Below are 23,753 nucleotides of genomic sequence, written 5' to 3'. Positions count from 1 at the left end.
AGGACGTCTCCCAGCCCTCGGTCCCCTTCTCTTCGGACTCAGGATGATACGTATTTGGAATATGAAGTCATCACAACCAAAACCAAACATCACGGTTCTGCTAGTCAACCACGTGTAACTGACTATACACATTCTGTAGTCTCAGCTCATAATGGCGTTCCATTACTCACACTACTTTTTATAGCAGCCAGAGTTGCGCAACACAATAGCAGACATACGTTGACCCGAGAGCATAACAGTCTGGTCTCATTTATTCATAACATGTATATACAAACATACACCATCTGCAACTCTTCGTAGACACCATGCTAAGCCATCCCAATCATAGGTTCACAGAAAACACCAGACACAGCAAAGAAAAACACAGAGGGGTAATAGAGACAACAAGAAAACAACCAACCGCCCAACTCTTCCTCTTCACACCACCACAACTCTAGAAGCCAATCTAGAAATCACCACCCCCAAAATCATCCCCCCCACCAAAATCCCCCTCCGCCCCATCCTGATACCCCTCCTGATAAGCCTCCTGCTGATTGTCATGTATCGCATCCGCAACCAACGCACCACCAAGCAATCCAGCACCCACACCCAACGCCGCACCACCAGCCATCATCCCCATCCCAGGACCGCTCTTCGCGGGCCTACCGTGAGCACCATAGCCCTGCTGAGGATAACCCCCATACCCCCCCTGAGGAGGATAACCCCCATAACCCTGCTGCGGATAACCCTGCTGAGGAGGGTAACCTCCATACCCCTGCTGAGGAGGATAACCGCCGTACCCTCCCTGAGGAGGATAACCACCACCACCATAAGCCCCCTGAGGAGGCGGCGCCGGCCCTCCATAACCCCCCCGGATACTGACTGTGACTCCCAGGGCGATTAGCCATCAACCCCCCCAACCCACCCAATGTCCCCCCCGACCCATGACTACCACCGCCCCCCTTCTTCCCCCCAAACAACTTCCCCAAGAAACTCTTCCCCTTCTCAAGATTATCCGGTCTAGGTGGGAGCTGTCCCGGAAAGCTCTGCTGCGGCGTTGTAGTACCCCCATGAGACCGCGCCCTAGCGTCCTCCTCCGCCTGTAGCTGCCTAGCCAGGCGTTCGTCTTCGCTTTCGGTTTGATGGGTCCCAGATCCGGACGCACCGCCCGTAGTCGACTGGTTGGTATTATCGTAAGGATTGACCTTTGCATCAGAAACAACAACAGGTTTATTATCCCCGGCGGTGTAACTCGGGGGCGGACCGGCAGGAGCGTCATCGCGGGGCGGGATGGCCGGCTCGGTGGGTTTTTCCCATTGGGACTTTTTGGTGTAGGTGTTTACGTAGAACCTAACAAATGTTAGTAATGGGGATTGGGTAGAGGGGGGAAAGGGGAAGAAGCTACTAACCATTCCTTGTACTGGTCGTTCCAGCGCGCGACCCAGCCTTCTGGCACCTTGGGCGGGGGAGGGCCGGTAGGAGCGTCAAAGTCGGCCATGTTTTTGTGGGATAATAGCAAGCTGATTGTCGAACGGCAAAAATGAAATGCTGAAAATGCCGATTTCTAGGATATCTTTTTCGTGACTACTTTGGTGTAAGTGGCAAGATCTGTCTCTTGTCAGGGGAAATGGCGGGGCACAGTGATCAAGAGCGAGCTATGATGACGAAAGAGGGGCAATCGATAAGAGAGGGAAGTTTGGTCAATGTAAGGGAAAAATATTTCGAAAATTGAGCAAGACAACACGAGAATAAAAACAGAATTCATGTACATACCCTTTTATAACAGATGCTTGATAAGAGGAGGCACCTTTTTTACACCTGGTCGACAAGCATACGTAGTCGAGTGTGGCGTATGATGATGTTGGAGGGAGAGCTGCTCAGTGAGGGGCAAAAGACGAACGGCGGACTTTCGACTTCACCCGACCATTTGCACAGCCCCCTTCTTGGTTCGATCCGGGACGGGAAGGCGCCATGGCATCGTGCTCCGGACGTGTGACATGAGATGGCTGTCCATCTGATTCCATAGAGAGTGAGTCGCATTCTCCCTCCTGCCCAGACCTACACAGCCCCGCAGCGTGCGGCAGTAACAAAATAGAATATCATGATTCAATTCTAGTTTGTAACGACACAGGTAATCCTGTTCACTATAACGATGCTGCTCTTCAAGTTAGAGTCAACCCTTATACAACCCCGTCTTCGTTCTACCGGACACCAGTCCATGCAATACTCTTTACTCCCGGTAATCCCTAGAACCACTATAAAATAAACAAGAATACTTAAACTAATCATTCTTTCATCCCATTCCTAATGTGTGTTCCATAATAATGATAATCCACAACAACGCCGCGCTTGAGCATATAAAAAAAAACAAAAAAGTTACCCCCAAAAAAAAGTCTCTAATAGATAGACTCTCTGTCACCCTGTCCCCTTCTATCCCCAAACAGGTTCGCCGCCTCCATGCAGTATCCTCCCGCTCCGGTCAACATTCTCTTCTCGCTGCCATAGCAGACCACTACGCCATCAACAATGCCGCTGAGAATGCCCTCCATGGCTCCCAAAATGCCCCAGCCTATGAAGCTGGCGATTAACCCAACCACATACGCATAGGCGCTTCCCCGGATGCCCACCTTGCCCTGCCTTTCGATTTCGAGTTGCTTCGCAGTCATGACCCACCCCGCAAATCCCAGCGCAATGGCCATCATGAAGCGCGTGGCGTGAAGGATCAGCTTCGCAAGCCGGTAGGGAAGAAGAGGCGAATGCCTGTTATGCTTGGGCAACGCGGCAGGTGTGAGAGTAGTGGTAGGCCGTTGGGGTGCCAGGAATTCCATCGATGACAGACCCCTGGCCGAAATCGACAGCGGTTGCGAGTGGATGGCCGCATATGTCAAGGTCAACGGGTTCGTCAACGCCGCGATCGGGGTCGGAATGAACGAGTAGACAAACATGGTCAGAATATGAGCCAGTCTCCGCGGTAAAACCAGTAGGGGTAGGCGGATCGCAAGAGCTAGCAACGTCGACAAGCTGATGGTTCCAAAGATGGTGGTCATGGCATGGCTCAGGGCAGCGGAAACAACGTCCCTACTAGATGGAGCTGGAACCGCATTCCGATGGAAATACCACTGCGACACCGTCGCCGCTGTTGTGCTCCGCTGAACCGCGGAGATGATCGACAGCGTCCAGAGGTACATGAGTATAAAGTACGCCCCCAGCCACCAAGTCGAAGCGCTGATGATGAACCTGGCGAGCTTGTTGGAGAAGCTTCCACCGAGAAATACTCTAGTGAACATGAAAAGCCAAGTCCACGTCCAGAGCACCACAGCAGCAAGGCAGCCCATGCCAACTAAAATAAGAGCTGAATTCGCCGTCAGGATGCGGCTCGAGAAATCGAGAATGCTCATAGCAGACTGAATAGACTCGCGGCCTTTCCAAACCATGTATACCCATATCAGTGCCCATATACCAGGGATTGTCGCTGCCGATCTCATGGCTGTATCCTGGAATCGTGAACTGCCACCAGTCTCCTGATAACTCGAAATGAACGGATACAACGAAAACGATAAGAGGATTATTGGCACCGCCACCAACACCAGGATAACAAGCGGTCGGACGAACGACCGCAGCGCCGCCAACCATACCATGGAGACTATGATGGCCACCAAAGTGTCGACAGCCAGCAGATGGAAAGATGCCTTTAGCGTGGTGTAGATAGTGTCTCCAGATGCCTTGTTACCACTTGTATGCATGAAGATTAGGACAAAGGTAGCAAACAGGGATGCTTGGGCGATCAGGTAGATCCAGGCAAAGAAGGCGTCGTGTCGAAACATTTCTCCATCCGATGCTGGCGGCAGCGCAGTGGCATTAACTTCTGTCCCGACTGAGCTGGGCGGTCGCAGTCCAAGCTCTGAATCCTCGCCAGAATCTCTCCTAAGCAGCGGGCGCGACGGACCGCCAGGCGACCTGAACTTTTGGAAGGCCGGAGGGGTACTGTCCTCCATCATCAAGTCCGCTGGTGGTTCGCTGTAGGCGATGGTTGATTCTAGACCAACATCTTCCATCCCTTTGGTATCCGTGCTATCCCTCGATATTTCGCGTATGTGCTTCCTCGGCTCCGGCCGTTCTGTTGGTGGCTCCTCTTCCATGGTCGCCCTCTTGTACTTCTTGGGGCCGTTCCAGCTACTCCGGATGCCTCGGAGACGTTCCCCAAGAGACCCAGATCCTTCATACTCCTGGCTTTGTTCTATCGAAGCGCGGCTCCCATCGTTATCTGTTTCGGTGCTTTCTTCGAGTCGGCCGGCGGCGAGAACACGGCGTGATTGTTGCAAAGCATAAATGTCTGCGGCCTCTCGATCTCTCTCTTCTTCGTCTTCCTCATCGTGATCTAGTGGGGGTTGGAACAACGGGGCATCCTGATTGTACCTCGAACCGAAGGCTGCCATACTACCGAACCGGGAGTTGCTGGTTTGATACGGGTTCCCACCGCCGCCCCGACCGAGATAGGAACGTCCCCCGAATCGCGCGCCTCTATTCTGCCATCCGGACGGCTGTGATGGCCTGTCGGCGTTATCTGGCTGGCCGGCAAAGTTGGAGAACCTCGACTGCGACTGCGCAAGGAATTTAGAGGCATCTGGAAATGGCATAAGCGGGTGTCCGTGAAACACGAGAGCAGCAGCGGCTGACCCCAGGCAAACTTACATTCAGAGAACATGTCGATAAACTCCCGTCACCCTCCAGAGAGGGCGTTTGTTTCCTCGCAGACACACTCGATTGAGTATTGGCAGTTGCTGAGTGGTCCAGAGGGGAAATAGAACGAGGAGAGGGGGTAGGATCGGGCAGGGCGGCTGGCTAATAGCTTGTGGATGGGAGCAGTATGTCGGGCACCTCAGAGATATGTAATGATGATGACTCGAGACGGGACAGTATAGTTCCTCAAATCAGTACGACTCCGGTGTCTTCGAAAGGTCTAGTTTCCGGGGAGAGGAGATGTTTCCGAAGATACGGTAAGGTTTGCTGCTGCCTCCCAGGGAAGAAGTAGAGAGACGGTTGTTGTGCAAAAGTCAAAACAGCTGTCGCATGAGAAGGCGTGGAAGGGCAGGCAACCAGTGCACTGTGCCCGGCATTGCTCACCACGCAAGACGCAACCGACGCAGGCGATGGACGTGACTGGCGGCCGATGACCAGGTGCTGCAAGCCCCCATGCACCTTTTCCGACACTCGCTAGGCTCAAAGCACCCTTGCGGTTATGCAACTATCCCACATAGGCTGCTGATCCTATGTGGGGAAGACCTCACTACTTACATATTAGCCTACCCACCGAACAAGAGAGCTCTTGAGTCAGAGGTCCAGGACAGCAACACAAAGCAGCTTAGATATACCGGTAAGTACAGAATGCTGTTATCTCCGTCTTTGTTGCAGCTATTCAGTCCTACGGCCAGATGAAAGAAGACATACCGGCACAGTGTCCCATGACGCAGTCACATCGTTCAGCCAGACCGCCATAATGCATCTGCAACTGGAGGGGAGTGTTATCGGCATCTTGCGTCACTGATAACGGCTGGCCAGGCCCCATCACCTGCTGCAACGCACATCAGCTGGATGCTGATTCACCCGTGGACAAGTGGAACATGGGAGCGAGCTTACCACCCAAGCTTCAACCCTTCCCTCAAACATCAGGAGCTGTCAACTGTCAACTGCCAAACCGCTTTTCTCTTCTCACATCACACAACCAACCAACCAGTCAACCAGTAGCCAGCCCAAAACGTACCACTGCCCGACACCAGCAAGCCCGACATCTGTACGACACCCTTTGCTACGGATAATATCTCTTGATCACCCAGAGACCAAGTCCCCTGTCCGCCAAGTCCTAACGGAACGACGTGCATCAACTCGCCTGATCCACGCCGACGAACGCTAATAGCCTCTCGATTTTGTCGATAGCCCGCAGGTTCTCCATCGCAACACACACACGCACAAGACACAAAACCAACCCCGAGACACACATCCGTCCTCCCTCTCTCTCCCAAGTCCCAACCCTCGCCTCCTCCTCCTCCTCCTCCTCCGTCCTCGCTCCCGTCAAATCCCCCCCCTCCCCCACCAACCCTCATGACTTCCCAACCCGCCTGGGACTATATCGCAAAGCTAGTATGCATAGGCGACTCAGGCTGTGGTAAATCTTCCCTGACCATACGTCTCTGCGAAGGCCGCTTCGTTACCCATCATGACGTAACCATCGGCGTGGAGTTTGGCTCCCGCATCGTCCCCGTCGGTCCCCCTTATTCCACCACCACAGAAGAGTGCTCTACCTCAACCCCAATACCGTCCACTCCGTCTTCCCCAAAACCTGCCAACGGCAAGCCCCCAGCCGGCCTCCCCAAACCCCCAACAGTCCCTACCCCCCAGTCCGAAGCAGCCGCTGCTGCCTCCCAAAAGCACATGAAGCTTTCCCTCTGGGACACTGCCGGACAAGAAACGTACAAGTCCGTCACGAGATCCTACTTTCGCGGCGCATCCGGTGCGCTCTTGGTCTTCGATCTCACCCGCAAGTCCACCTTTACGCACGTCACCGACTGGCTCAACGACCTCCGCCAGATCGCCGAGCCCGACATCGTCGTTGTTCTCGTGGGTAACAAGGCCGATCTGGCCTCGCCAGAAGCAGAGGGAGGGCAGAACAAGCGCGAGGTCTCACGGCAAGAAGCGGAGGAGTGGGCCCGTAGGAATGGCGTGCTTGAATACGTCGAAACTAGCGCAAAGAGCGGGGAGGGAGTAGAAAAGGCCTTTATGAGAGTAGCCGAAAAGATTTTTGGGAACATTCAACAGGGGAAATACGACTTGAATGACAGGAGGTCAGGCGTGAAGGGACCGAACTTTGGGGGGCCGCCAGGGAGCTCGGGGGGCAAGCCGGTGAGGTTGACGAACAGTGCGAATAAGAGCTCGGGCGGGTGCTGTTGAGTAATGAGTCTGGTTGGGGGTGAGGGCGAGTTACTATGGGGGAGCAGGGGCAGGAGGATCTGTAATAGTAATGCTGGGGGTTGAGTTGCAAAAGGGAGCAGGGTGTGTTGTTGTCGAGAGCAAGCAAGGCAAGTCACCGGAGCAAAAAGATACACAAGGGTCCAAAAGACACACACACACACACACACATCAAAGCATAGGGAGAGATTAGATGATACCCCCTCACCTTTTTATTCATTCATCATTTTACTTGATTAAACAAACTGGACAAGGGAGAGCAATTGTAACTAGGTTTCTGCATCCAGCGTTGAAGCGTTTTGAGTGACTGAGGGTTTCGACTGTCGAAGCTCCTAGGGGGTCAGGCCCCTTCCGAGGATGGAAACCCACTGAGTGATAGATTTCGGAGGGGCTAGGTGTGACGGGTTGCAAAAAGATATATTTGGGAGTATATCTACTGCGATTCGTGGCACAAATCTCGTTCATCTGAGTTATGCTTACTCGAGGTCATTTGCAGTGGTCTGGGTGGTTTACTGTCCTTTGTTAGGGGGCTGAATCACTGGGTCTGTTTGGAAGGGAGGACGTATGTCAAAGTTTCCTTTATTGACCAATGGATATTTCGACTTGACTATACTGTGATGATTTGACCCAGGTCAAGGAGCAAGCCAGTCTGCTTACCTAGCAACTTGGCTTCTGACAACCGTGAATGGTCGAGGGCTGTTGAAGTTAGAGAGCCATACAGCATCTCGCATTGCAAGTTTTGTTCAGAGCAGCCAGGCACACGAGTTCGACAGACATCCACATTCATCTATCTAACCTCACCCTCCCCTTCCCCTCCCCACCTCAAAAACAAAAGAAGAACAAAAAAACAAAAACAAAACATTAGAGTTTTAATGTCTAGAGATAGTGACGACGAGACAGAGAGCTCTCATAGAGCCCCGATGAATGTTTTTCCCTTCGCTGTTTTGGCGTGTCCTCTCCCTTTTATAACGCCGCACACCTTCCCCCTCCCTTTACACAACAGCCCTACCTATCCCACCCAGACGCCCCTTCCAGATTTTGTTGCGCCCAAGCCAGATAGATAGATGAGCCATTTGTGTCGATCAAGAAAACAGGAGGTATGCACACAACACCAAACGCGCCATCAACCATTCCACACACGCCTTGAAAACATCGTACAGCAACACAAGAAACATTTCAACAACACATGTTTCCACATATCCCTTTTATTTCCCCCTTTGCATCCTCCTAATCCCCTTGGTGGTAGAATTTAAGCATCCGACATCCTCCACGTGTCAAACCACTTCATGTAGCCGTACTGCCTGTTGGGACCAGTCATGCCCCAGCAGATGGGAATAAAGTAAATGTACAGCCCAATGACCGTCGCGTCGAGCACGGCATAAGTGGCGTACTGAATAATCTTCTTCTGGTTGCGGGTGAACCAGTCGGTGAGGAAGCCGAAAGTGAGGATGGCGAAGTACAAGGCTGGGTAGTAATGGTGGACGTAGGTGACACGAGCCATGATGACGAAGGGCAAGTAGTGGAGGAACCAGCCAATGACGGGGTAGATGCCGGCGTAGTGGATCTGGTCAATGTCGAACTGGGAAAGCTCCCTGTACCCTCTCTGCCAGCGGAGGATGTACCAGACGGTCAAAAGACCAAAGACACCGAGCCCGGCAGTCGAGCCCCAGTAGACGAGGGGGTTGCCGAGAAGGAAGTACTTGACGATCTTGTCGTCCCAGCCGCACATCCTGAGACCAACGTGCAGAATGGGCCATTGCCACCACTGAGAAGCCAAGTCGTCCTGCTTATCGGGATCGGGCACAAGGGCGTTGTTGGAGGTCATCATGGCAACGTTCTAGCAGAGTTAGCATGCGTCATCGAGATTCAGCGGCCGGTTTTCAGTCACTTACCAGGTGCACGAAGTCCTTAAAGAAGGGCGACCTGTACTGGCCAGGGTCTCCAGGAGGGACTATCGACAGTTAGTAAGGGTCTTGTCACACTTCATAATCCTGACTTACGCTTCTCGTTAATGTGAGACTCAATGTTCCAGTGGGTGTAGGTGTCGCGAGGCTTGTTGTCCTTGGTGCAGGTAACCTCAATCTGCTTGAAGCCCCACTGGGGCAAGTTGACATTCCCAGCGCGGAGATAGCAGCCCAAAACCTCGTGCTTTAACCGGAAAGCGGTGGTAAGAGTGCGGATCTTGGAGCGGTCCCTGGAGGCAGCATCGCTGACAACCTCAATCTTCCAGTGGTCCTTCTCGTCGCCAACAGTGATGTTGCCGTAGCTGGAAACTTCCCAGTCGGCCTTGGTGATGGGAGCAGCGATTTGGTGAGAGTGGAGGTTGCGGCCGGTCTGGGAGTGAAGGAGACGAATGGTCTGGCCGTCGGCAATGAAACGGGGTTCGGCAGCGGCATCGTAATCGGCATCGCGGCGGTTGGGGTAGAAGAACCAGTCGTTGTTGGCATCCTTGTGGTGGTAGCAGGTAACCTGTTGCTGGCCAGAGCCCTCGGGGTAGGTCTGAACGTGACTGTGGAGGAGACCGCCACCATAGCCCATATTCTTGATGGTAACCTTGGAACCGATGGCCACTTCCAATGGGCTGTTCCTGCCGACCTCAGTCCCCCTCAAGTTGGCCTGGAAAAGTGAAGACATCTGGGCATCGCCAGGACCGCTGTTGGTGAGAACCGCAAAGTGGATGGCGAAGCTGAGAAGGTAAACAAGGAAGGGCAGGATGATGAGACCAACGACGCGAGTTCCGACGTGGGCGGCGAGGGTGGAGATTGGCATCTTGGTGTCGCCAAACTTGTTCCAGAGATCTTCAATGGTGTAAAGACCAACCAGAGCAGTGACGAAGAGTCCCACCAGCTTGACACTGGTAACGAAACCAATGCTAAGACCAGTCATGAACAGCCAAAAGAACCACTCGGGCTCGAAGCTGTTCTTGCGCTGGCCATGGAACTTGGCCCAGCAGAGTGTCGTGGCAACGGTACCGAACAGGAGCATAGAATCGAGGAGGATAAACCGGGAGATGGTGGTGTATGAGTTCTCGCAGAGGACCATAAGAGTGACGAGCCAGACAGCATTGCGGCGGAGCTTGAGCTCCTTGGCAGTCCAGTAGGCGAGGGGGACGCAAATGGCACCCCAAAAGGCGTTGAACTGGCGCATAAAAGTGTAGTTGAGCTCAGGAGGGTAGGTCTCTCCCGACTTGAACTCGAAGGACCCATTGTAACCGGCAAGATATCCGCTCAGACCGACGAGAAGCTTTCCAGCGGGGGGCTAGCAAGACAGCCCGGTTAGCAAAGGCTCTGGCTGTTGTAATACTCGGAGAACATACATGGACATCGAAGTAGAACTCGCGTTTGAGGTAGTGGCTACCGAACTTTCCGAAACTGTCGCAGGCCGTCAGGTTAGCGGCACCGTTGCAACGACAAGACAACGACGAGATAACGGGGGGTCTACTAACTGGGCTTCGTCCCAAGTAACGATGTTGGAAAGACCGATCTTGTAGAGACGTGTGAAGAAGGCGAGCGCGGTGAATACGATGGGGGCAATGATCCACTCCCATTGGTCCAGGATCTCGAGGAAGGACGGTTCCTGTCAAACACAAGCTGTTAGCACATGGCCACAAGGAGACGATCTGGCGCAAGCTGCCCAATGCCTTGGCGGGGCATCCTATTGCCAGTGATGATACGGACACCCGAGAAAGTGTAGATAGAGGCAATTGGTGCTCACCTTCTTGACCTTCTTCTTATCATCAGGCTCTGGGACGACGGCAACTGTCTGGGGAGTGCCTGGGACGTTACGTCTTCGGGCATCGCCCAGATCAGCGCCAGTGACGACAGGGCCTCTGTCGTTGACGGCGGCCATGATGGCGAAGGGGACTAATCAATTCGGCTTCGTTGATAGGAATTGGGTTTGTGGTGGTGTTGATATTCAGGGTGGTTGCGGACGGGCCTCGGTGTTGGTGGTTGTCTTGATATGGAGATGCAGATCATAAAATGGCTAAAACGAGCGTGTCGAAAAAAGAATAAAGTGCGTGCTGGAACAAGGTTTGGTCCCGTCCAGTACCTAGATTGGTTGAAGAAAGCACCCAACAGAAAGTGTCCCCCAAAAAGAAATGGAGACACTTGATGGCAGGCGATGAAGAAGAAAGCGTGCAGCTCTCGCGCAAGTGAAGTCGAGCTTGAAGAGCTTCAGCTGAAAGGGAAAAAGGGATGATGCTCGCCCAAGGCAGTCGTGGCCTTTTTTCCCCGTCGAACGAGAGCACCACTTCCAGGTTGGGCTTGGCGCGAAGCCCCCTGGCCCCCCTGTTCCCCAGAAATAGTGTGTGGGCTGCAGGGGTCCTCCCTCGTACCAGCGCCCTGTAAGCCGTCGCACACGAGCCTGTCAACCAACATCTTGATTAATGGTACCCTATGTTGAGTCCAAGCCTTTCAATCAATTCCTCTTTCCTGGTTTAGCCTTGTGTTTATCGGTAATGCAGATGAGATATATTGCTCGCGTATTGGCATCTCAAGGATAACCTCACCCTAGGGTTGCTCCTGAAGGTATATATGGATGTGGGTAAGGCACTTCATCCCTTTGCCGTAGCACCAGCAATTACTCGATCCCTTACACGAAACGAAACATTGCAGAAATGTGATTTGCGGCTCACATGTCAACCGTCTGGACAGATCTTTGATAAGTGGCGCGCTCGGAGCTCCCTCGAGGAAACATCTTGGTGGGGTATCGGAGAATAGGAAACTCATGAATTCCATGCCCTTTGCCATGTAAAACTTCCAGTATCCCAGATAAAGCCCAGAAACATTGTGGAATCTTATGTTCTTTTGGGTAATGCTTTACATATGATGATATACAAGCTCCGGGCTCTTTCCGAGCCCAGAGTGACGCTCAACCAACTGTCCCCAACACCACCAAGCTGCTTACAGCGCAGCCCTGATAGCGGCAGCCTCAGACTGCGCCTGGGCAATGAGCCTCTTCTCCCTCTTCTCAGCATCCGTCTTCCTCTTTACTCTTTCCCGGTCGATCTCTCCCGTGCGCTCCAAGTCCCTGAGTTCGGCCAAGTCGGCCTCGTCTTGCGGTGTTGGTCTTACTGGAACCGCGCCACTCTTGCTGATGAGCTCGTCGAGAATTTTCTCGGACGGCAGGTTCTTCATATCAATCGTAAGGACACGCTCGCCCTCGGCTGGTTGTGGGGCCTTGGCGAACCCGTGGAAAGATGAACTTGGCGTCTGCAATTCCTGCAGGATCGAGCCTGGCTCGCGGAAGTAGACACTCAACACCGCTGGCCCAGTTACGTCTGTTGTTCGGTTGACAATCATCGGAATAGCGGGGTTCCAGAATTTCAGTCGTGGGAGATTTGTGTTCCAAAATTTCCTAAGAAAAGACTCGTCAATATCTTCCCCTATGCTCGTAGCCATATTTGCCGTACCTTGGTCCCAAGTGTCCTGCCAGACCATAGGCAAACTCGAGGTGTATCCTGGTCACATCGCTGGGGAAGATGGCAGCCCCCGGCCCGCACCTGATGTCAAGGAGCTATGAATATCGTTAGCAAGTTGTACCCTGGGCAGTAGGCTGTCTACCATCGGCGCAGTGGTTAGTCGACGAGGGGTCTGGGGGGCAGATGAACCTTCTGTAACAGAGAAATCGAATTAGTCCCGCAATTCTTTCATTCAGCACACAGTAACACTTACAGCCTTGAGCTTGTGTAATCTCCTTATTACGCCGACCATGGTGAAGATGTCTCGAGTGGCTAGGCTCGAAACAGGCGGGATGTGATAGGCGGGGGTATTCGACGATGATGGCTATCGCGCGGGCAGCACCACCTTCAAGCTACTGAGTGACCCCGTAATAATTTTCAGGAACTGAGCTCACCGCTTTTGCCTGCCGGGAGCTCTGTTATCGATGCCAAGCCCAGGTTGCCGGCCGCAACCCTTGCCAAAAAAGTTCCTGGGTCCAGAAATTTTGGATGAAGATGCGGGTTGCGCAAAGTCAAAGGCTGCCAGTTCTTCAACGTCAGATCTGTCAAATCGATATTTTTCAATCATGCATATTCGGCCGGCCCGGACTGCGTCTTCAAGATGGCTGGGGAGTGTGTTTAATGCCGAGCATCTCACCCCAACCTCAGTGCCTCTCTACCTATGCCCCGCCTTTCGATCGCTATCGACTGTCGCAAATGCCCCTCACTCTCGACCTTCCATCCCACACCATCGTCAGAATGCGCCATGTCAGTTCCAACAACTCCGAAGACTCCACGAGCAATCAAGTGGTCTCGAGCATACTTCGGATGCGCCAGAAGAAATCACGAGCCTCGAAGTTGCACCCAAAAAGAAACTACCGCCTCAATGCCATGGCTGTGGTGCCCTGTCGCAAACCGCCGTCCCCGACGAAGCTGGCTACTATGATATGTCACGGAAGAGCATCAGACAATATTTGGGACTAGATAAAACAACCAAACCGGACAAATTGGAACAGAATGATATTATCAAAGATGCATTGAGTGGGCTGGACCTTGACACGCTGGCACAAGCAGGCATCGATCTCAAATCACTTCTACCCCAGGAACGACAACCCCCAAGCAAACGCGAACTGCAGAAGATTGAAAGTCCACCGCTGTGCGATCGCTGCCATAATCTGGTTCACAATTCTACGGGCAACTCCATTTACCACCCGACTCTGGAGTCTATCCAGGAGACCATCGAAGAATCACCATACAAATACAACCATATCTACCATATCATTGACGCCGCCGACTTCCCAATGTCTCTCCTGCCCAGGCTCCACAGCATTCTGGACATCACCCTACGTACGCAGAACCGAAGAGGAGGGCAACACAAGTATAAGCGTGGCAGGTTAATTGAGATGAGCTTTATCGTCACTCGCTCCGATCTTTTGGCGCCCAAGAAGGAAATGGTCGACTCCATGATGCCTTATATTCGAGAGACCCTCCGTGACGCCCTGGGAAGGGTTGGTCAACGTGTCAGACTAGGAAACGTCCACTGCGTCAGCGCCAAGCGAGGATGGTGGACCAAGGAGCTCAAGGAAGATGTCTGGAAGCGTGGCGGCGCATGCTGGATGGTTGGCAAAGTCAACGTTGGAAAATCGCAGCTCTTTGAAGCAGTCTTTCCCAAGAACCGCATGTCAGAGGCTACCGCGGTGCTGCTCAACAAGAAGAAGATTGCCCCCGTTAATGTCTTCGCAAAGAGGACAGCCGAGCCACTTTCTTTTACTGAAAACCCCGAGGATGAAGAAGCGCGCAACACCCTCCTCCCCGGCCTCAGTCTCCACACGGTCTCCGACCTCTTACCCCCACCGCAAGAAGAGACCGCCTACCCAGCCATGCCCATCGTCTCTTCCCTCCCTGGCACGACCGCCTCCCCCATCAGGATTCCCTTTGGATCTGGCAAAGGCGAGCTGATCGATCTCCCCGGCCTGTCGAGAGGCGACATCGAACTCTTCGTCCGCCCTGAATGCCGCACATCTCTCGTCATGAAACAACGCATTGTTCCAGAACAGCAAACCATCAAACCCGGTCAGTCCCTGCTCATCGGCGGCTTCATCCGCATCACACCCCGCAACGTCGCCCCAGACGAAGAGCTTGTTTTTCTGGCATACGCCTTCACCCCCATCGACCCGCATCTCACCTCCACCGAGAAGGCCATCGCAACGCAAACCCAAGACCCGAACGCACCAAAAGTAGGCAACATTGCCCTCCCTGGGACGGGCGAGAAGATCAAGCATGCGGGAGCGTTCCAGTTAAGATACGACATCACCAAAGCCCGTACTGGACCCTTGACAAGGAAAGAAGCCGTCGGTCTCAAGGTCGATCAACTCCCCTACCGCGTTTTGGGCATCGATATCCTCATTGAAGGCGTCGGCTGGGTAGAATTAGCTGTTCAAGTCCGCACGAGAAAGTTATTCGACACCTCCGCCCCAAAGCCAGTATACGCCAAACCCCCCTCCTCGGACCCATTCCACATGCTCACCTCTCCGGCAACGGACGCAACCACCACCAACCCAACGCTTGACCTCCGGCCCGAACCGGTCAACTCCCTCTCTCGGGAAAAGGAACCGAAAAAGGAGAAACGCAAGCCTAAACCGGCTTACACCCCCAGACACGAGAGGATGTCTGACGAGCAGTTGAGGGAAGATCTCTGGGCCGCGTGGGATGAGAAGCCCTCTCCACCAAGAGAAGAAAGTCAAAATGACTGGGAAGATGAATTTGACCAGAGACAACAACAACAAGAAGAAGAACAAGACACCACTGCAGAGCCGGAACCAAACTGGCCTGTCATCGACGTCTACTCCCCCGAAGGGAAATTCATCGGCTATCGCCCCCCGCTGAACGCCTGGTTAGTGAACAAGGAGCTCAAGAGCAAGGAGGCGAAGCTCAGCAGGCCGAGGAGGAGCATGAAGGGGGTGAAGAAGGGGGCTAAGAGTGAGGGGAGGTGGGGTGGTGGTGGGGGGTCACGTTAGGTTTGTCAGAGGAAAAGTTGTACAGATAATGTTGTAAGATTTCGGGTATCACCTCTTGTAGAATATAAGTGTACGTGTAACGTGTATGTATATATACAAAAAAGATGAGATCTCATAGTTTGTGCCGCCCACACTCCTGTATGCCAACCGACCAGGAATTTTCCTGCCTTCTGGTCGGGAAAATGTTTTTATGTAACCCCCCCCCCCACCTATGATGATGCCTTTAAACCTGATAACAATAATATCTCACACCCCATCTTACACCCTATTTCTTTCATTTCTTTCCCGTGACGTTACCCCTTTCTCAAACGCCACTCCTCCACCACCCCAATGGCGACTCTTCCCTCTTTGAGAAGGCGAGTTTTTTCACTTCTGATCATCATACCTAGCCTTGAAAAATGTATAATTCAACACCACGCTCTCCACCCCTCTCATGTTGAGATCATTTAGCAGATCCGGATCCAAGTAAAAGAAAACCGGCATGTCCACCGTCTCCCCGGCCTGGAGCCTTTGCTCCTCAAAACAGAAGCACTGAATCTTGCTAAAGTAGGGCGCCACCTGTGCTGGTGTGACAGAGTAGGTCGCCACCCCGATGATGTCCTTGTCAGAGTTGTTCGTCGCGGTATAAAACGCCAGCGCTGTCTCTCCCGGTAAAACCCGAACTTCTCGCTGTTGTGGAACGAATTTCCAGTCTAGGAGGTCGGAGACCGAGGCGGAGAAGGAGACGCGGATGCGGGGGGATGTGGTGATGGGGATGAGTTTGGCGGTTATGTCTTCGTCGGGGGAGGAGGAGGAGGAGGAGCCGCCGTGGGCGCGGACGGGTTGTCCGCCCCAGCCGGTTGTTTGGCAGATCTGACGGGGGGAGGTGAGTAAAGGGGGAAGAGGAAAGGGGAGGGGGGACGAACCATTTTATACATTGGTACTGAACCGTAACTCAAGGCCACTGTGCCGAGGATCACAGAGATGGTGTAAAAGGCGGTTGAACGGTTCCGCTGGCGGTAGAGCTGGTGTATCCTGTCCATTTCTGGGTTGGAGGACTTGGAGCCGGAGGGGGTGGGTTGGTGGTAGTGTGGGTGTTGCTGGGGGTTCGCTCGTCGGGGGGTGTTGGGGGTGAAGAAGCGTTTCTGGGAAGTGGCGGCTAGGCGCCGGGTTATTCTTGGTATTGAATTCATGTTTGGTGTGACCGAATGGTGGTGACCGTGGGTGTTGGTAGGTGTGGAAGATCGTCTGATGATGGACTTCTCAAAAAAGAATCCCAATTGAACGGCTGCGCAACCAAGGCGAGCTTGGAGCTTGTGGGTGTTCCGGGCTTGGCGGTTGCGCAAAAGTGGGGTGCATGGGTGGGTGGTGGTCATAGCTCCTTCCTTTTTGGGACTTACACGGAGTGGTTTTAGAAGGCATTCGCCCATAAAACCGTCATCATCGTCGTGAGTCTTGGACATTGCTCACATAATGTAGAGATCACCACACGAGATCTTGGTTCCAAGATATTTGACTCAAAATAGTTCATCAAAATAGTTCATTGATTATACCATTACGTCTGCCGTATATTAGACATTATTACCGCCTCCTCCAATCCAAGCCAATCCAATTCTATCCTACATGACCAACGCAACTAGCGAGTGACTTTGGGTATCTCTGAAATGCAGACCTGTCCCATGAATTGATAACAACAGACATAAGCTTCGGGTAAATGAGTGGCTTCCGTCACCTATTCCTTCCTCCGCTTCAAGTTGAGACGGTGACCACTCCAACAAGCATCATTGATGATGCATTGCTATTCATCAATCACTTAAACAGCAGCGCGGGTGCTGGGGGCAACGGCAGCGTTGGCATGGGGAGAGTTCTTCTCGGGGAAGCTGCCAGCGTGAACAGGGACACGGCCATACTGGGTGAAGGCAATGTTGAGTCTGCCATAATCCCACCGTCGGGAGAGGACAATGGTGAAAGCAGCGAAGCCGATGATGAGAAGCAAGTCGAGGATACCGAACCAGATGAAGCTGGCAGTAACACCAATGACATTACCGCCATCAGACAGACCCCAGGCAATGGGATAGATGAGCCAAAGGAAGTTGGCATAGCCGGTAAGCTTGGTGTAGTCGCTGCGGATGCCAACATGGGTGGCGTTCCTGCGGCTGTGGATCAAAGTAGAGTAGAGGAGGAAGAGATGAGCGAGGAGACCCCAGGCGAAGAAGCCCCACTTGTAGTTGGATGGAGTGTAGGCGGCGGCGAGATAGCTGAGCTGCCAGATCCAGGTGAGGAAGACGTTAAAGAGGATGGTGGCCCAGGAGACACCGGAGAGGACACCAAGAGCGATAACGACGGCGGGGAAGGCGACAACCCAGAAGACATACTTGGGCCAAAAGATTTGACGGGTGAGACCGCTTCGATTAATCTGGTTCGCCTGCGCGATCACATCCCAGCCGAGATCGCAGGCCTGGGCATAGTAGGTGATGAGACCGACAAAGGCGGCGATGATGAAGAGGTAGTGGAAGAAGCGTTCACCGTTGCGGGCCTTGAACTTGTGGGCGAAAAGGCCCAATGTGGTGACACCGAAGAGGGCGGCGACGGCAAAGAGCCAGTTGGAGCCATTGTCGCTGAGGTATTGGTTGCTTCCCGGAGGCGGGTGCGTGCGCCAGGCATCGTTGCGTGGGACAATCTGGGACATGTTGACTTGGTGTCTGTTGCCTCGTGGGTAAGGGGTGGGTTATGATGTTGTTGTGGTATTCGAGAGATACCCAAGTCGTTTGGAATGGTTGTGAGATGTTGACTGGTGTAGTACCCAGAAATCGAAGGGAGGGAGAACAACTTATACCAATTTCTTCGCAGGGGACAAGTCGATGATGTCTTGGACCTTGGACTGATCCGGACAAGTCAAGGCGACGGAAAGCGGCAGCTCAAGGGGACCAAAGCAAGGCACAGCAAAGACCAGGCGCCCAAAGCGAGAAATTTCTCGAACTGCGGCCCCTCCATCCGAGAACCCCGACAACGATACTTAGGTTAATAAGCAGCTCAGTCACGAAACTCAGCATCTCCGGTGCAATAGGTCCGGCTGCATCTCAGTTGCTGCATTTGTCGTCTGATACCACTTCACCGTGGCCATTGTGTCACGCTGTCGCATTCCAGTCCGTCCATCAACTCATCACCTCATTATCGCAACCCCTCCCGACTATACATCTCTTACACATTGGCCCCTCCCCTCCAGAGCACCTCCAATGGTGGACGCAATAGTTTGTTGATTGGTGCTGTTCACCTCGCCCAGTCGTTGTCGTCTAAAGAACCGGCCAATAAAGAGCCCCACCTGACAGCTCTTGGCATACGTGGGCATGACCCACACACTTTTTGCAAGCGATCCACCACTACCGACTGCCGATGAGCTTTTGGACCCTCGATCAGTCTGCAAGTTCTCCACCAGAAACGTCGGCATTACCAGTATCGTGATATTTCCCAGTGACGGTATGAGACTCCGCTCAGTGATACTGATTCTCTGGCCTCGGCGTCCACGATAGACAGTCATATTGCACAATGGGTCCATACCTAACAGGCATAATTAAATTCATATCTCATCTACCCCTTCTAACACTTTTGCAATATTAGTTAGAGAAGGCTACTCCAGTACCTTTTGACGGCTATCAAGTTCATTCAAGGTCTTAATTCATCCCTTAAGCCTTTCGACTATTCGTTAAGGCTCTATGACTATCCTCATTCCTCATCCCTTGATTATGTGTAGGCCACATTGCTGTTCCTTCTCTGGCCCATGACTCGTTGCCGCCAGACCGCAGCGCCCTCTCCAACAGTTGTCCTCCACCAGCCTATGAGCAAGCCTCCGGTGCAGTCATTCCAGCATTGTCTGCTACAATAAACACACTAACCACCACAGGCGGATTCTTTGCATTGCTGTTTGCCAATAAGCTAAGGTAAGAAGCAGCATGGGCAGGTATGTGGGAAAGTAGGGAGGCAGTAAGAAGCAAGCGCGTCTGTTTTGATCAGAACAAGAACTCTATGCCGAGCCTAAGAAGTCGCCCTTTCCCGCCAATAACTCGAACAGGGCAAGCTTGTGGCAGAATCCTTTCCCCTCCCAAAAAGATGAAATCTTGAAGGACGAAAACAATAGAGTGCGCAAACAGCTCAGCAAAGCTGAATTGCGACAGCTCTCGGGTTCTCTTTATTGTGCCAGGCTCCGTTGTTTTCTTTCCCGGCTTCGCCTTCGGCTCCTGCTCCAGGCATTTCTTTTATAGCCACTACCGCCAACCCCTGTCCTACGATGACCCCCCTCTTTGACCTCGCCGCATTTCAGTCTTGGGTTTTCCCAATCCCTAGCAGCCGTCACAGGGATTCACGAGAGTATTGGTAACATTTCCGAGGTGGTCGACGGGCTGGGTCGGTGATGGTGGTACATGGGCACCAGAGTCTGAAACCGGATGACACTGCGCGGAGAGAGAGGTAGCGAGGAAGAGAATGGGGGGTAACTGGGATAACTCGGGGATGGAAGAGGATGCAGTTCCGTTGGTGCCGGTGAGAGGGAGGGGGGGGAGGACGAGGAAGGGATGGCTTTTGGTAGAGAGACTTTTTATCTATCACTGTCACTAAAACCGTTAGCTGATATTACCTCTATCAGCACCCCATCTTTCCCGCCATTGCCACAAATCCGAGCACTACACCAAGACCAACCACACCACCATCACAATGGCCGACCAGACCGTACCCACCACTGAGGCCGGGATGAAGATGGAGTGGAGGAGTGATATGAGTGAAGGAAATGGTGAAGGAGATGGTGAGGAAAGTGATGGAGATGACGGCGGAGAGGATGGTGAGGAGGCGGTGGGGGAGGTGCTGAGGGAGTTGTGAAGGCCTGTTGACTATCTTTTGACTAGGTCAAGTGATATGAATGGGCTTTATTTTGGATTTGTTTTCAGCATGAACCCGAGAACCCGCTGTTGACAGGGGGCTAAACGTCGATAGAATCAGGCTATTGGGCTTTGTGCTGGATACCTAGTGCTTCGAATGGAAGGCGGGAGAAAGGCGCAGAATCTTTCAGGTTTGCCTGTAGTGCTGGTCAAGTCTTATATGGCAGGCACCGCCAAGTTTCCTTCTTCAATTCTACTAGGAGGATAGTAAGTGGAGGCGCGACAGTGAAGTAAAGCCGGAGGACATTGCCTGCACATGGGCTAGAAGACAAGCCGTTGCGTTGCCGCTAATAATCCAGGGCAGGAAGCAGGCACCTGAGGAAAGAAGCAAACTAGCAAGCGCAATACATGAGGTATCGACACTGGCAACAGGCTGACCTTTTCAGTAACAGCTAGTAGAAGGAATGTACTGGCTATAGACCACATTATTTACTTGCTATCTTCCAAGATATCCAACTTTTCTTTAAAGCATCCGGGAAACACTCAGAATGGCCATAATAGGAATTTCTGTACTCCGCGCACAGCCCTAACCACTGATTGAGTCCATGCACGATAGCCCCTTTGCGTTGCCATGGAAACCATTACCAAGCTTAGACAGTCCTTTCTGCTACCACCTCCTCTCCCCATCCCCCGTCTGTCACCCCCTTTATACAAGACGTACTTTTATGTGCATTTTGGTTATAAAGCGGTTTAAACGAATCTCTCAAACATCAAACTGAGAGGCAGTGGCATTGACATTGACTTCTCCTTACCCCAATACACCCCATACCCATCGTCATACCCGTCCGCGTAGTTTTGGGTGTCACTGTCATCATCACAATCCTGATTCTGGCCATCTTCACCCTTCTTGACATCGTCCAAAAAAGACTGGGGGTCAAGGGCCTGAAACCAAGCCCTGTTCATCTTAGCGACGCTGTCATCTGGTCCCGATGCCAGGTCCACGATTCGTGTAAAGTTGATCTGTAGACACAGCCCGCCACCACGGCTGATAATATCAATATTAGGTACCGATTAGCAATCTAGGCATTGTGGAATTTCTAGGTCAAATATCATGCTAGGACCTACCATGGTAGAGCTATTGTTCGATCCATGCAGAACGGAACTGTATCCTCGGTGCCCGGTTTCGATATACCCACGGTCATGACGTGCGCTTGTTTGACAAAGTCTTTTCTGCATGCTTGCCTTTGTCCTCGGGTCGGTTTGTTCTGACAGTGCTGTTGTACTTGGGCTTTTGTCAGCGGGCCAAGGCGTTGGCAATGTTTCCCAAACAAACAGCTTTTAGCTAGTGACCGAAGAGTTGTCTGCAGCGGTGTCTGAGCACGATGCCATGTTCCACCAAGCCGATCTAGTTGTGTGTAACGCAGGCAATCGCAACGGTTGAGGTCAAAGAGCATCGTCTCGATGAGTCGTCCAGGCTCTGCCTCGGGACACGTAAAACCTGCTTGCCGCTCTCGGAGTTTAGCAAGGTTCTCGTCCAACATTTCGGGCGTGAGGCTGTGATTATTGGGGCTCAGGTCGACGTGTGCCATCCAAGATATGTACAGTATAAACTTCTGGCGTATCTCGGTCCTTGCGTGATTGGATATGCCTTGCCTCTTGCGTATGGGTACACGGGGGTGCAGAGGAAATGTACCTTCCTGCCAACTTTTTCCAAAACACAAAAACGGAAACGACCCATCCATTTGGTTGCTGTTGGCATGATTGCATGTGGTCTTTGTCGCGACACATTACCACCGTCTCGTCATTCACCCCCTTGCACTTGAGCCTTTCCCATGAGAACCTGGTAGACGACACCCTTTGGACATCAGACCATCGGAAAACCGTGTGCGAGCACAATCGGATAAAACCCGTATGCCCAACACAAAGACGGCTGTCCCTGCCCTTGGAGCGCTCAGATGGGAGGAACAGGCATACAGGGTGGTCGAGCTTGCAGTCCAAGCAGTGCAAGTACACCTTGGTCAAATAGTGAACTCTCTGGGCCCAATTCCTGGCGAGCTTCGTGGCATAGCAATCAGTACAGTATAAGTCTCTCGCTAACAAGAACGTGAGAGTAGTCCGTTGTTGAGATGTGAGATATCGGCGAAATCTGGCCCATGGATAATTCACCGATATGTAATTCGCTGGTAAAAAGTCGCATTTCTCGAATAATTGAAGAAATAACCGACCGGCCCGGCGAAGACACTCAAGGCTGACTATGTCTAACAACTTCATGATTCTGAAGATCACAGTGTCAGGGAGCATGTAGAAGGGGTTCTCCAGGTAGCTTTGCAACGCAGCATTGACGAACCCCACGCCTCCAGGTTTTGTGACGCATTCTGTATGCCTTCAATTCTTGTGGATTTTGGCACGGTCGTTTGGCGCTGTTCGGTTCTCGAGAAGGGAAGGAACAGACCAAGGATCATGGTAATTCTCGCGGTTGTGCTTCCATTGGGGTTTTCGACTAGATCGTTGGTAGGCAAACAGCTCCGCACTCTCTTCGTTAGCCTGCACGCTCAAATACTCTACGGAGGGGGGCAACGAGCAGACATCGCAAATCAAGGTTGTTAGTCCGGTGAATAGGTAATAACTGTCTGCGAAAAACACGATACGGAAGAAAGAAGAGAGAAGAATGGAAACAAGTAGGGGAAGAGAAACGGACAAGAACCACCGACTGTGACAGGAGAAAAACTAAGCAGATTTTTGGATGATAAGTTCCCCACTTAGATACACAATCTACACACTATAATTGTAAGGCGCGTTGCCAACTATAATGCATCAATGGTCGGCGGACTTTGACTCGAGGCGTTGGTGTATTTATATCATCAGAGCCTCTATCCATATTGTGGGTTCCTTGAGGGATCCTTGAGGGGAGTTTTACAAATGAGAAAGTTACAGAACCATCATGCATAGACTTGAAGAATTAGTTTGTAAATTATAGTTACACACATTGTCATCAGTAAGAGGATTGCATACCTAATCTTGTATTATGCTGTTGTTTGATTATTTTGTACAGGCCCTTAATAAGCTTTCAGTGCTTAAAGCTAGGGCGTGTTAAGTAGCTGACGCGCTGTCACATGACTTGGAGCATCATTCCGCGGAGCTGCTATAGAGACTGTGCTGCGCGGCGCATCAGTGTTGCACATTGGTAGAAGGTTGCAGAAGGTTGTGTAATACAAGCGACCTCTTTCTAGCCAGTGTCAGATGCGTATCCCGATCATCTGATGGGTTTTGAAAATGCAAAGCTGCATGAAAAGGAAGAAAAAGACAAAGACACTGTATAGTGCGGGATTTCAGGCACCGTTCTTATCTAAGCAGCGTAAGATAAAGCTTTCTTCCTGAAAGCCTCGCTGGGCTTTTTATCTTTTATGCCTGACATGTAGCTAGAAACACTCTCAGAGCTAGAGCCCTGGAAAACGGCTGTTCAGCACCATCCCTTTCAGCACCATGCTTCATGCTGCACTTCTAGAG

General features: G+C 52.3%; 9 protein-coding genes across 9 annotated transcripts in view; 3 read left to right on the top strand and 6 right to left on the bottom strand.

Annotated features, from left to right (window-relative positions):
* Positions 1 to 300, top strand: part of PODANS_3_6920 (uncharacterized protein) — a gene marked incomplete at both ends in the record, with an annotated part of 1,459 nt that extends 1,159 nt beyond the window's left edge. The window contains one exon of the mRNA XM_001909460.1: positions 1 to 300. Within this exon, the coding sequence (XP_001909495.1) occupies positions 1 to 300 (300 nt within the window).
* A 341-nt stretch (positions 301 to 641) lies between these two features.
* PODANS_3_6910 (uncharacterized protein) lies at positions 642 to 1,477 on the bottom strand (the record flags this gene model as incomplete). Its single annotated transcript, XM_001909459.1, has 2 exons — positions 642 to 1,329; positions 1,389 to 1,477. The coding sequence occupies 2 exons, from the start codon at positions 1,475 to 1,477 to the stop codon at positions 642 to 644; spliced, it is 777 nt and encodes a 258-aa protein (XP_001909494.1).
* Positions 1,478 to 2,375: 898 nt separating this feature from the next.
* Positions 2,376 to 4,616, bottom strand: PODANS_3_6900 (uncharacterized protein; the record flags this gene model as incomplete). Its single annotated transcript, XM_001909458.1, has 1 exon — positions 2,376 to 4,616. One exon carries the CDS (start codon positions 4,614 to 4,616, stop codon positions 2,376 to 2,378), a length of 2,241 nt encoding a protein of 746 aa, XP_001909493.1.
* A 1,462-nt stretch (positions 4,617 to 6,078) lies between these two features.
* On the top strand, positions 6,079 to 6,924 carry PODANS_3_6890 (uncharacterized protein; the record flags this gene model as incomplete). The annotated part of the gene is made up of 1 exon (XM_001909457.1): positions 6,079 to 6,924. The coding sequence occupies one exon, from the start codon at positions 6,079 to 6,081 to the stop codon at positions 6,922 to 6,924; it is 846 nt and encodes a 281-aa protein (XP_001909492.1).
* Positions 6,925 to 8,191: 1,267 nt separating this feature from the next.
* On the bottom strand, positions 8,192 to 10,791 carry PODANS_3_6880 (uncharacterized protein; the record flags this gene model as incomplete). The annotated part of the gene is made up of 5 exons (XM_001909456.1): positions 8,192 to 8,779; positions 8,835 to 8,893; positions 8,943 to 10,200; positions 10,259 to 10,651; positions 10,702 to 10,791. The coding sequence occupies 5 exons, from the start codon at positions 10,789 to 10,791 to the stop codon at positions 8,192 to 8,194; spliced, it is 2,388 nt and encodes a 795-aa protein (XP_001909491.1).
* Positions 10,792 to 11,846: 1,055 nt separating this feature from the next.
* PODANS_3_6870 (uncharacterized protein) lies at positions 11,847 to 12,656 on the bottom strand (the record flags this gene model as incomplete). Its single annotated transcript, XM_001909455.1, has 3 exons — positions 11,847 to 12,300; positions 12,356 to 12,459; positions 12,618 to 12,656. 3 exons carry the CDS (start codon positions 12,654 to 12,656, stop codon positions 11,847 to 11,849), a joined length of 597 nt encoding a protein of 198 aa, XP_001909490.1.
* A 172-nt stretch (positions 12,657 to 12,828) lies between these two features.
* PODANS_3_6860 (uncharacterized protein) lies at positions 12,829 to 15,399 on the top strand (the record flags this gene model as incomplete). The annotated part of the gene is made up of 1 exon (XM_001909454.1): positions 12,829 to 15,399. The coding sequence occupies one exon, from the start codon at positions 12,829 to 12,831 to the stop codon at positions 15,397 to 15,399; it is 2,571 nt and encodes an 856-aa protein (XP_001909489.1).
* A 366-nt stretch (positions 15,400 to 15,765) lies between these two features.
* Positions 15,766 to 16,841, bottom strand: PODANS_3_6850 (uncharacterized protein; the record flags this gene model as incomplete). The annotated part of the gene is made up of 2 exons (XM_001909453.1): positions 15,766 to 16,251; positions 16,305 to 16,841. 2 exons carry the CDS (start codon positions 16,839 to 16,841, stop codon positions 15,766 to 15,768), a joined length of 1,023 nt encoding a protein of 340 aa, XP_001909488.1.
* A 350-nt stretch (positions 16,842 to 17,191) lies between these two features.
* On the bottom strand, positions 17,192 to 18,067 carry PODANS_3_6840 (uncharacterized protein; the record flags this gene model as incomplete). Its single annotated transcript, XM_001909452.1, has 1 exon — positions 17,192 to 18,067. One exon carries the CDS (start codon positions 18,065 to 18,067, stop codon positions 17,192 to 17,194), a length of 876 nt encoding a protein of 291 aa, XP_001909487.1.
* Positions 18,068 to 23,753: the final 5,686 nt, after the last annotated feature.

The sequence above is a fragment of the Podospora anserina genome, chromosome 3, assembly GCF_000226545.1.
Source record: "Podospora anserina S mat+ genomic DNA chromosome 3, supercontig 2".
In the NCBI taxonomy this organism is placed as follows: Eukaryota; Fungi; Ascomycota; class Sordariomycetes; order Sordariales; family Podosporaceae; genus Podospora; species Podospora anserina.
This window is presented reverse-complemented; position numbering and strand designations above follow the sequence as displayed.